Here is a 12,135-nt window from a genome sequence, read left to right as displayed (position 1 = left end):
TCGAGCCCCTCCATCACTCACAGGCCCAGTAGGTCTGTGCTAGCTTTCCCACCACACTCCCCACTGTGTCTGCTCCCGGGTCTCATTTTGTCCTTCCTGCCTAGGTGGAGGTAAAGCTGGTTTCTGTGTGTTTAGAGCCAGTAGTGACTTATGATGGATCCCATCCCCTAGTCCCCTTTAGACCCATCACAGCTGAGGGGCATTTGCAGGCAGGGGCTGCCATTTGAAGCCAAATTACAGCAATGTAGTCAAAGTGTTGTCTTCAGCAGTGCTTGGCATAGGCCCCAGTCCAGGGCCTGAGAGCCTAGACTTGGTTTCCATACCCTGCTTTGGGATAGATCTGGAACTTTGGACCCTGGCCACATGCTTAGGCCCTGGAGGGGCCTGGCCTTGATGTCTAACTTGGCTGTGCATGGCCTTCCTTGTGGGGTGGTAGGTTTTTTCCACACCATCCACAGATCTCAGCCTGGGGAATGCTGGGCTGGAATTAGCACAGCTGTGGGTCCAGGTCCTTGGAAACATTTTTATTATCAGTGGGGAATCTCAAGAGGTCTCAGGAGGGAGCCACAGGCCGCTTGGATGGTCGCACACGATCATTGATCCAGTCCACATAATTGGCCACACGGGTATAGACACCTGGCTTGTTGAGCCGCCCGCAGCCATCACCCCAGCTGATGATGCCATACAGGTAGGCCACACCATTCTTCTCACAGACCAGGGGTCCACCTGAGTCCCCCTGGAGCAGAAATACACAGTGCTCAGTGCCACCCACCAGCAGCCAGTAGTCAGGGGCCTGGCTTAGGAAAACCCCAATTTCCAATTCCCCAGCCAGCCCCCTCCCTCCAGCCCCTAAATGCCCTGAGGAGTGAAACCAGGCAAGAATCCTAGATGCTCCCTGGTGATAAAGAGTCCTCAAGATAGATTGTCTGGCCATTTGGGGACAATGACAAAGGCATCTCTGATGAGTGGCCCCTCACTCTGACCCTCATCAGATAGATGTTCCCAGATGGGGATGTTCCACCACATCACCCCCTTTTCTAGAGCCCTGTGTGGCTCTCACCTCTTTCCACAACCTGCAGCACACTTCTCAGCTCAGTCCCCAAGCCTCTCTTCGGAGGACCACGTGGCCGCTATGTCCCAGCTACTCCCACGGCCTGAATCACCTCCTCAAGGCCTAGCACACTCCTGTGACGCTCCTCAGACAGGCCCCTCTTCCATGAAGCCCTTCCTCTATCCCACCCCCAAAGCTCTCACCCCACATGGCCCAGCGTCAAGCTCCACCCACTCTACCACATCTAAGGTGTGCATCTTCAGAAGAGGGATGTGACCCACTGCAGTGTTTCTTCCAACTAAAATGGGTACATGGCAGTCCCTCTGTGTTGGAGCAAGTTGGCATACAGCCTGCTTGTGACCCAGCCTGCAGAGCCCTTGATGAACGTTAATGATTGATTGATGAGCCCACAAGAGAAATCTGGGTGGAGGGGTATGGTTTTTGGCACCTGATGTCTTGGGGGCAACCCTAACTGTTGGCCAGACAGTTGGGCTTTATTAGGGTTATGTGTGGCATTGGGCCTATCTCTTTGCCTCAATCTCCCCATGTGTTTGAAGGTCCTCGCCCTTACTGTGAGGATGCGACCCCCAACAGGAGCCAGGAGGTCTCCAGTTTGGGGCACATATCTTGGAGTACCTGTAAGTGACACAGCAGGAACACTTTCTATCTGGGTCCCTGCTGGCCCTGTCTGACTCTGAGCTCCCCAGGGGTGAGCAACTTCCACTGGAACCTCATCTGTGTGGTCCCAGGTAAGATAGTAGCCCACCTGACAGGCATCAGACTTGCAGTCAAAGTAGCCAGCACAGAGCATATTGGGGCTGATGTCAGCGCCGTACACCTCAGGGCTGCTGCACTTGTGGTCAGCAACAAGGGGGACCAGAGCCTCTCGCAGGGAACTGGAGTAGCCACTCATATCTGTGGAACAACACACTTTCAGGGGGGACAAGTTCACTGGGCTGGTCACCGTTCCCCAAGGTGGTGCTCAGGCCTATCTCCACTCACTTTCATCCACGTGACCCCAGCCTGCAATCTGGCACTTGTGCCCAGCAGGGAAGGAGCTACCAGCTGCAGGCAGGCAGATCGGTTGCACAAACTGGGAGCGGACAGCACAGCGGTCCCCCTTCTTCTTTAGCCGGATCAGTACTAGGCAGGAGAGAGGCCAGAGGTCAGCTGGGGAATGAGGCCTATAGCGTTTATAGTTACATGGGGCAGGCAAGCCTAAGGGACAAGGAGCTTGAGAGCCTGGGAGCCCAGAGAGGGAGGGCACCAGACTTCCTGTAGTACCCCTGAGCTTTGACTTCCTCCTCTGGTGTCTGTTTCGCCCTGGGACTAGCTTGGGGTGCACATGGTACATGCCTACCCTTCTGAGGTCCTGAGCTCACCAAGGTCATGGTCGCTGGGGTTGAACACCGAGTACAGGGAGTAAGGCACGTACTTCTCAATGCTGAAAGTCTGTGTCACATCCGTCGTGCGGTTGAAGAGGTGCTGGCCTAGCACCACTGAGACACTGTCCCTGGGGGGGCTGCACGGGGGCAAGTGAGAGTGCAGACCCAGCGTTCTCCTGGGCCACCCTCTCCAGCCCTGGATCTGCACTTAGGAGCCATGGCTGAGCCCTGGGAAAGACTATGCAGGTACTCTACAAGGGAGTTCTTTTTTGTTTGTTTGTTCAGGCTCTCGCTGTAGCCCAAGCTGATCTGGAATTCACTATGTAGTCTCAGGAGGGTCTCAAACTCAGTGATCCTCCTACCTCTGCCTTCTGAGTACTGGGCTCAAAGGCACGCCACCATGCCCAGATTACAAGGGTCTTCTTAACCACACTGTGACAAAAGGGAGTTAGGGCCACTGAGAAGTGATGAATGTGGACACAGTGACCTTGAGACCCTATGTCAGAAGCCCTATCTTCAAGAATAACCCTATTCATAAGCCCATGGGTGCCGGGGGGGGGGTAGAGGGTGGGGATCGAGATCTAAGACTGGGACAAATGAAAGGAGATTTGACCTGCCTGGGAGCCTTGCCCAGCCATTCACCTCCCAGAGCACGAGGGCTGGGGGAGGCGGCCAGGGCCTTCCTACATAGGCTACTTGTCTTAGTGTGTCAGAGCTGTGGCCTTCCTGGGTTGGGGCATGGGTGGGGCTCAGAACCCCACTGCTGGGAGCCCCATGAGTGGGCTGGGCCTCAGGTTTCCTGGCAGTGATCTTGGGACCTCCACCACATGTCACTGGATGCCCTGGTTTGATGCCCAAGCAGGTGCTCCTAAAATACTTGAGCATTGGCTGGGCAGTGGATAGGGCGTACCCCTGCCCTAGCACCGCTCTCCATCTTACTGCTCTGCCCTGGGAGAGGTGGAGCCTGAGCAGAAGACAGGACCACACCCGCCATGTCTTCTGCACAGGCTCACTAGGTAACTGCATGAGATGTGCCCTCACCCCCACTTCCTGAATAGGGTCAGGGCTATTGGCATCTCAGTGCCCAGTACAGAGCTGAACACTAAGCCCCAATGGGACCAAAGTGGGGGGTAGGTGAAATGGTTTAACAGAGGGCCCAGTATGAGGGTGGGGTGATATTAGTGCAGCCAGTGGGATAGATGGAGGCTGTGGACATGGCACGTGAGCAGCTCCTGGGTAGGGCGGGTGCAGTAGAATAGAAGGTGGGTAAGCATGGGGGAGGGATGGAGGGTCAGCTGTGTGGTGGCTACCCTGGAGGATGGACCCAGGGCCCAGGCAGAACACCCACCTATTAGAGAAGCAATGGGCAGCTGATACCACCCAGCAGGTATGGATGAGGCTCCCAGAGCAGAAGCTGTTCCCAATGTAGATGGCTGCCAGCCAGGGGTGCGAGCCTGGGAGGGAGGATGAGCCCCCAATGATGCGTGGCCGCAGGAAGGTCCTTTTCTTGTGCCTCTTGCCACAGGTCGGACGTGTGACTGGGGCTGGCTCAGACAGGGTCATCAGGACTTCAGGGGATGGTGGCTGAACTCTTGCCAGAGATTCTGGGAGCAGAAGTCACCCAGTCATATGCCACTGGCGTTCCCAGAGACAAGGAAGAGTCAGAAGAGTTCTGCTTGGATCCACAGCCCAGCTCCTGGGGCCTACCCCTGCTCTGGGCACACAGTCACCCTTTGAGCCTGTGCCCCTCCTCAGCAGATGGGAAAAGCAGGACAAGCACAGGCTCTGCGTGTGTGTGGTGGGGGGAGCAACTGTCCTTATAGCCTAGAACCCCATAGCCCACACATGATGCTCAGAGACTCCAGCAGGAGAATCATAGGTCATAGTCCCCTGAGAAATGTCCACTCTAAGGTCTGACTCCAAGGTGCCACTTAGTCCCCGTCCATCTGACTTCTTGGATAGGGCTCTCAAGCAATACCACCCCCACTCTGTCCCCAGCCCCTTTGGGACTCCGCACCGCAGGCTGCCAGGTGGCAGTATTCCCAAGATAGTGCATTGTCTTTCACCACGTAGCACCAGGGCCTCTCATCCTTGTCTGGGTTCCTGGAGGCAGGAGGAGGAGTCATACAGCCACTTGGGGCAAAGAGAGGAAGGGCCATCCTGACACCCAGCTGGGTGGGACTTAGATACCTACACCAGTCAGAGCTGTGTGTTTGTACCCCAGTGGACATACTCAGCCCAGCCCTCCCAAGGGGCAACCTTCTGGACAGAGGCAGTCAGTTATCCGGGCAGCTCTGGCCCTTGCTGGGTCCAGGGAGCTACGCTGCCCAATACCCAACCCACCCAGAGTGTGGTGTGGTAGTCACCAGATGCTGACCGGCAGTAGGCATGTGGGCCTAGGCCGAGCAGAGCAGCTGTGCCCACCGAGTCCACATGAAGCTCCTGGTACAGCAGGTCAGAGTTCCAAGCCAGGCAGTCTAGGCCAGAGGCAGCAGTGCTGGCTACTCCCCGGTACTCAGTGCCATTCCCCAAGAAGCAACGTTCGGCAGGCACTGCGGGCACAGGAGAGGCGGTATGACTAGGCCATGGGGAGACCCCCAACGCTGTCCCCCAGGACACAAGACTGGGAGGCCCAGTGGCTCACCAATGTTGCAGAGCCGCCCAGCATAGCCTGAGGGGCAGGCGCAGACGCTGGTTCCCGTGCCCACGATGAGGTAGCAGGTGCCCCCATTCAGACATGGGCTGTTCAGGCAAGCTGAAGGAAAGGGCTGAGAAGCTAGGCTTGTTCCCAAGGGACCCATAATGTTGCAGAGCTCAGGTCTTTCCCTGTGGTCTTGTTGCTGGGTAACCTTGGGCAAATCCCTTTTGTTTGGGTAGGCATGCAACACCTGTTGGAGGGCTTAGAGGCAAGGCTTATGGCCCCTCCACCATGGCACCTAAGTCTTCCCCAAGTGACATACTTGTGTGATGAGCGCCTTCGCACTGAGCCTGGCCTCCAACACAGCCACACTGCTCCACGTGGCCCTCGCGCACCCGGGCCCAGCGATCGCCCTCCTCCAGGTACTCATAGCGCGTCTCATCGAAGCATTTCTCTGGAAATTGACAATAAGCCCCACTTTCTGTATGCTTTCGGATCCTCTCCTTCTGGCAGTTGCTCTCCCATCTTCCCAAGATGATTCCAGACCTGAACTCCAAGGGCCGCCTATAACCTGCTCACCTGTGCCACACTCCTTGCCTGTGAAGGCTAGAGGGCAGGCGCAGTGGTAGGAAACAGGGTCCTGAGTGTTGGAGCATGTGCCCCCATTAAGGCAGGGTCCAGAGGCACAGGGATCGGAGCCATCTAGGAACAGGCAGGAAGGGCCACAAGGTGTGGACAACAGTCTTTGAGGCCCTTCTTAGGTCTTATATTGGACTTGAAAGCTACACTCTGGGTTGCTGGAGGACAAGACCCCAGGGAGGAGGCACAGGTTTCCCCTCCTCTCAGTGGCCACAACCTGGCGCCTGGGCAAGTGCACCATCTGCACTCCACATCCTAAAAGCCTGATAACAGTTCTGTCAGGCATCAGGTTGCCCATATGCCCCTCCCATACGCTCTGAGACAACACACCCACAGGCCCCATGGCTCTCTCACTCTCTTGGCCTCATCCTGGCTCTGTCCAGTACACATCTGTGTGCACACAGACATAGGCCTTGCCACCAGAGGGTGCACTTGCCCTACCAATGGCAGCAGCAATTTCCCGACCCCAGGCCCGCTCCTGACTGGGTGAGACAGTCCTATGTTGTCTTCTGGAAATATAGCTCCTTAGTGCCCAGCCACTTCCAGATTTAGTGAGATCAAGCTCACAGCCCCTCCTCCACTTCAAGCAGGACCCCTGCCCCGGGTCAGCGCTGCCTCCTTGGACTCTACCCTGACTAGGCACTTTGACCCCTGTCACCCCAGTTCACTTACCCGGTCCTAACCCCACATAGCCTGGAGCTCAAGCCGCTCCCTCCACACACCCACCTGGGCCCTCCAAAGGCAGGGTGGTCTCTGCACAGTATCCCCAGGCCCGGTCTCGATCATAGTTGTGAGTTGTAGCACACCTAGAGGGTGATACTTGGGTGATATGGGGTCCTGCCCAGAGCCCATCCACCCCCAACCTGGAGCCCTGGGACACTCTTCAGTTTACTTGGTCCACCTGCTGGTACTGAGACCCGCTGCCCCTTGATCACAGGACCCAGACAGGGTCACAGATGGGATCTCAGCTGGGGTCCTCAGCTTCTGCCCCACCTTTGACCCACCATTTCCTGTGAGCGCTTCCTTCCGAGGTGCAAGAGTGCAGCATGCGGCCACCATAGCGGAAGGGGAACCTGCATGGCTGCCCAGTCTCAGTGAGCACTGGGGGAAGGCAGAGGCAGCAGAGGTCAGGGACGCCCATTAGGCATCCTGCCCCGACCCCACACCCCACTCCAGCAGCTCCCACTCTCCTCCTTAGTGGCCATTCAGTTGCAGTGGGTGCTGTCTTCTGGAGCCACCTGACCCACCTTGGCTTCTGGGGGTGCGGCTGCTGGAAGGAGCAGCCCCCGGCAGAGGAGGGAGGCCCCCAACTTGGGTTCCCTTGGCCTCCACCTCTGCCACTGGAGCACTTGTTGCTGAGGTCTCAGGCTTCACAGAGGTCATGGGGATGTTGAGGGTCACAGGGGTGGCTGTGGTATTAGGTCCTGGGGGCTCTGTGTGGTTCTAGGAAGAGCCCACAGACCCATAAGTAATGGCACCAGCATGGGATGGTCCCTCACATGGCCCCACCAGACAGATCTGTCTCAGAACTGAGCCTCAGTTTACATATATTGTGTCTTGGAGCAGGTTCAGAGAATACTGGATATGTCTGAGGCCTCTGCTGGCCTTCCCTTCCCCCTAAATCCAAGAGCTTCGACAGACTAGCTCAGGATTACAACCCACCAAGCCATGTCCCTCAGGCTCTCACACTGGAGTTAGTTCTGGGGTGGACAAGAGTGAGTCCCCCACTACTTAATCTCAAATTTTGGGATCTAACAGAGCCCCTGAGGACCCCATACCCACAGAGGTATGGACCATATAGAGACCAACGGGAGGGCTCCAAGAGGTTCTGGCCCCCAGAACCCCTTCAGGAAAACACAGCACCCACCTCTACCTGTAAAGGGCCACTTTCACCCCCTGGGTTCCCATACTGGGTCCCTAGCCCTCTCCACACCCCTGCCCTGGGGACCTCCCTCTGGCCTTGTCCCAGAAACTCAGAGCAGCTAAAGGCCCAGGCAGCTCTCGGCTATGCTGTGAGAGGAGGATCAGTGCTCACCATACCAGCCTTGGGCTGGGCCCCTCGAGGCACCAGCAGGAGCAGCAGCAGGAGCAGCAGAAGGGGACGCAGCTCCAGTGGGGGGTAGGGACTGGGGACCCAGGCCCATCGCCCCATGGCGCCTCCTGAGTTGGCGTGAGGAGTAGCGGGAACAGAGCAGCCAGGGCAGGCAGCCAGGGAAGTTAGGGTCAAGGCTGAGTAGAAATGATTAACCTGCCTCCACATGCACTCCACCTCCCCACAGCTCTTGCCCTACCCTGTTGCCCCAGCTCTCTCTATGCTGGCCCCTGTCCTGCACTAGCTGGCACAGCTCCTGGCCTCAGTACTGTCCATCCTTAGGACTCAGCCGAGAAGTCGCCTCTAGGAGGTCTTTGAGGGTAACTGGAACAGGTCAGGGTCAGGCAACCCAGGTGCAGCTCCCTATCCACAGGCTAGCTATTCCTGTCCGTGAACCCCTCTCCAGAGCTTCTTCTTATACTAAGCCCTGGCCTCCAGGTCTTCCTAGCCTTCCAGGAACTGGCTTAGGAACTCTCTAATGGCCTGCCTCTGTCTGTCCTAAGCCTGAGGTGTCCAAGACCCCAAGAACCAGCCGCCTCCTGAACATCCTGGGCACCTTCCCCAGGAAGCTTTTCCTGATTTGGCAAAGCCTCAATGCATCAAGGGAGGGTCTCTAGGCCCCAGTCCAGCCTCAAGGCCTCTACCAGGTACTGAGCAGATGCTAATTACCCCTGATGACCCATGAGTCACTAGCTCTACTGGCCTAGAAGGAAGCAGTGGGGCTGTCCTCCACCTGGACCTGAAGTCATCTTTCTTTGTATTAATCCCCACTCTCTCTGCACCTTCATTTTTCCAGTTAAGCAGAGGGAGAGGGTGGCACTGGGTGAGCATCCAGCTTGGCCCAGTGGGTGCTGGGGACGTGGTAGTGCTGGGACGTGGTAGGTGCAGGGGAAAGTGTTGCTGGGGACATGGTAATACTAGGGCTATGATGGTGCTGGGGCACAGCGGATAGGGGGGTCATGGTAGTACTGAGGATATGTGGGTACAGGGCCATAGTGGGTACTAGGGAGACAGGGTGGGTGCTAGAGCATGCTGGTAGTGGGACATGGTGGTGTTAGCGCTTGCACGTGGTCAAGCACTGTGGTGGTTTGATTCAGGTGTCCCCCATAAACTTAGGTGTTCTGAATGCTAGCTTCCCAGCTGATGGAGATTTGGGAACTAACGCCTCCTGGAGGCACACCCTCCTTTTGCTGTGGTCCACCTTATGTTGGCCAGGGGGTGATGTCCACCCTCTGCTCATGCCATTGTTTTCCCCTGCCATTGTGGAGCTTCCCCTCGAGCCTGTAAGCCAAAATAAATCTTTTTCCCAGAAGCTGCTCTTGGTTGGGTGATTTCTACCAGCAATGTGAACCGGACTGCAACAAGCACCAAGGATGTTCTCTGACAGACCTACTGTGATAACTCCAGAAAGAGATGCAGAATGGGCCCCTTAGTGACTGGCTGCTCAGTGTTGGAACCTTTACCAAGGTACCCTGAGCCTATAGTACTGTCTGTGATTCAACCTTGCCTCATGCCCTGAACCTTCCTGCCACCCAGACACACTCCTCACTCCACCCTTCCTGAACCTTGCCTGCAGTCGAGTTTTAGCTCTCTCCAAAGAAGTCCTTCAAGGTGACCCTGTCATTGAAACCAGGGTAGGGGACAGAGGCTAGACAGCCCTGCTGGGCCACAGTAGTAGTGCCCAGGAATGAGAGACAATGGTGGCCAGCTGACTGGAGCTCCCAGTCAGGCCCCCATACCAATGGCCACCCTAGGAATGAGATAGAGGTGGGCAGTGCCAAAGGACCCCAAATCAATCTGAAAGAGAGAGCAAGTATGGACACAACTGGGGGCTTGACTTAGCCGTTACAAGGTTCGGCCTGGAGCCCTGTACATCTGATGCAGAGGAAATTTGGATACTCAGCTCTCAGGAGCCAAACTTCTCTCCCCTTGCAGCTGCTCTTGACCTCACTGCCCATGCATTTTCTCCCCAGGCCTTCTCTCTTCCCCCGATGAAGACTCCTGAAGGCAGCAAGTGACTGACAATCAACATGATGCAAAGCATAGTGGGTCATCAGAAGTGCTTTATTGGGCAGTATGAATGCTGAAAGGAACATTAGGGCTGTTGGGGGGGGTGGCGAGGTCAGTCTCCAGTCATCAACCCCACCCTTTTCTAGTTTGGTGGCTCCTCCCAGGCGCTCCAGGACACATTGCCAAAGTGCAGGTCTCTGCTGCCACAAGAGGTCAGGTAGGCCTCCCTGGGAGTGTTGGGGTGAGCATGGAGGCTAGGCCAGGCTGGGCAGCCAGGACACAAGGTCAGGACAGGCAGCTTCAGACAAAGGTAGCATGGTGTGTGCTAGCTTTGGTAGTGGTGGGCTCACCTGAGATGGGGCTCAGGCCAGCACAGTTTGACATCGGGGGCCCATTGGCTCTTGCCTTCCAGGGGCCTGGCCGCACTCCCAGGATGCCGCCTCCCAGCTTGGGTGCCATGCCAATGACGAGGTCTACATCGATGATCCTGTTGACTGGGAGGCTTCCACTGCCTTGGGCCTTGGCCCCTGTCACAGGGAGAAGAAAGGCTGTCACCTGCCTGGCCTAGCCCTGGACCTCCAGAACACATCCCTAAATCCACCCAGGGGCTTTATCTCTCAGGTTATCTAGGGAGACCCACCCACTAAGAGAACCTCACCAGCTGTTGAGCCCTGTGGCCCTTTCGTCCTACGGTGGGCCTCTGCAAGAGGCATGAAAGGTTCTGAAGGAATTCAACTGTTCAGGCCAGTTCACAGACAGTGTTTGTCAGCACTCTGCACAGAAACCTCTCCAAATGGCCACTACATGGTGGGCACTGCTAATGGCAGACAGGGAACTGGGCATGCGGTGCCACCCAGCACCAGCTAGTCTGGAGGCTGGGGGAGCTGGGTCATGAATCACAGGCTGGTCTAGTAGAATGAGTGGGTCACAGGTTTCTGGGGTTAGGGAGACCCTGGATACAGGGCTTTCCAACACCTGAACCCTGGTTTCATTATGTCAGGCTATTCATGGTCGTCACCAACTAGGGTGTACCTCAACAGCTGCTGCTTACTCACTTGTGGCCCATGCAGTTGCTTCCGTCTGGGATGACCTTTCCTAACCCTGCTTGGCCTGCTTGTCTCCTTGGTGACACCTGAACATCCTCCCCTCTGGGCTCCTATGGTCCTGAGGATGCTGAACTATTTCCTTGGTAAAGGTGTGTGTAAGTGGGGAGGAATTCGGACATCCAGTGTGGGATTTAGGTGGTAGGGGGTCCAGAACAATGCAGAAGGGAGGCATCCCTGGGGTCCAGTCAGCATCCAGAGTGAGGGAGGGGCTATATCCCTCAGGCCCTGGGGACCCTGGGTGGGGCATCTCCTCCCACAACGGGACACCCAGTTCCAGCTTCTGGCTGCTCTGACCCCCATCATCCTCCAATCTGGGCACCTGGAAGTCCATCCATCTGGTCATCGTCACCCTCACATACTCCTCCAGGACCAGAGCGCCCCTCAACTTGCAGGTGTCACACCTGCAGCCACCTGCCTATGTTCTGCCAGCTGCCCATTGCCTCATTATGGTTGCTCCCTTGCTGGGACCACGTCTGGGTCCAACACTTCCATCCCTGCAGCTGACCAAAATTGCCTTGGAAACTTCTAGACCCTGAGGTGGGTCTAGAGGCCCTCACCTCAGAAATGTCTTGACATGTCTGGCTGGCTCCTTAAGGATAGAGAATTGCTAATTTGGCAGGCGGAGGAAGAGGCACATCCTCCAAAGCCAGCAGCAGTCAGCAGGGACACATGAGTGGATGCACTGGGGTAGGCCTCAGCTCCCAGCATAGAGCTGTCCTGAGCAGTGGGGCAGAGTGGGTAGCATAGCTGGGGCTAACACAGAGCTGAGGGAGCCTCTGCACCCTACATCCCCTCTGTGGAGAGGGATTAGGGGAGTGTAGGACATGCTCTGCAGAGGTGGATCCTCACTTTCCCCCTCTGGCCCAATCAGGGTGGGCCATTTCTATCAGAGTCCACAGTGGACAGGCTGGAAGGACAGTCCCATTTCACACCATGAGAACCTGGGACCTCTTCTGTGCTAACTTCCCCCCTGTGGTCTGTTTTCCTACCTGCAATGGAGAGGCCTCACCACTAATGGCAAAGATGTCATTCTCTTTATGGTCCCTAACACAGCCACAGGTTTCAGATTCTGTACTAACCCAGCTTCTCTGTGGCCCCAAGGTCCATTGATCCTTTGCACACCTCTCCCTCAGTTTGAAGCTTCCAGAAGCAGCTTCCATAGGCCTCATGGACCGAGTCCAGGCCTGTGCTCAGAGGGTGCTGTATCCTCCTGA

General features: G+C 56.5%; 2 protein-coding genes across 4 annotated transcripts in view; both read right to left on the bottom strand.

Annotated features, from left to right (window-relative positions):
• Positions 1 to 509: 509 nt before the first annotated feature.
• Positions 510 to 7,912, bottom strand: Hgfac (HGF activator). The gene is made up of 14 exons (XM_004656001.2): positions 7,749 to 7,912; positions 6,961 to 7,156; positions 6,718 to 6,814; positions 6,440 to 6,519; positions 5,654 to 5,776; positions 5,397 to 5,528; positions 5,081 to 5,191; positions 4,814 to 4,988; positions 4,454 to 4,539; positions 3,785 to 4,040; positions 2,434 to 2,573; positions 2,054 to 2,194; positions 1,818 to 1,966; positions 510 to 736 (listed from the first exon to the last, which is right to left on the bottom strand). The coding sequence occupies exons 1-14, from the start codon at positions 7,863 to 7,865 to the stop codon at positions 554 to 556; spliced, it is 1,986 nt and encodes a 661-aa protein (XP_004656058.2). The 5' UTR covers positions 7,866 to 7,912; the 3' UTR covers positions 510 to 553.
• A 1,936-nt stretch (positions 7,913 to 9,848) lies between these two features.
• The window catches only part of Rgs12 (regulator of G protein signaling 12), a 174,075-nt gene continuing 171,788 nt past the window's right edge, over positions 9,849 to 12,135 (bottom strand). For all 3 annotated transcript variants that reach the window (XM_045161344.1, XM_045161345.1, XM_045161347.1), the window contains one exon: positions 9,849 to 10,342. In XM_045161344.1, the coding sequence (XP_045017279.1) occupies positions 10,116 to 10,342 (227 nt within the window). In that variant the 3' untranslated portion in view covers positions 9,849 to 10,115. The remainder of the gene's footprint in view (positions 10,343 to 12,135) is intronic.

Source organism: Jaculus jaculus, chromosome 11, assembly GCF_020740685.1.
Source record: "Jaculus jaculus isolate mJacJac1 chromosome 11, mJacJac1.mat.Y.cur, whole genome shotgun sequence".
Taxonomy (NCBI): Eukaryota; Metazoa; Chordata; class Mammalia; order Rodentia; family Dipodidae; genus Jaculus; species Jaculus jaculus.
This window is presented reverse-complemented; position numbering and strand designations above follow the sequence as displayed.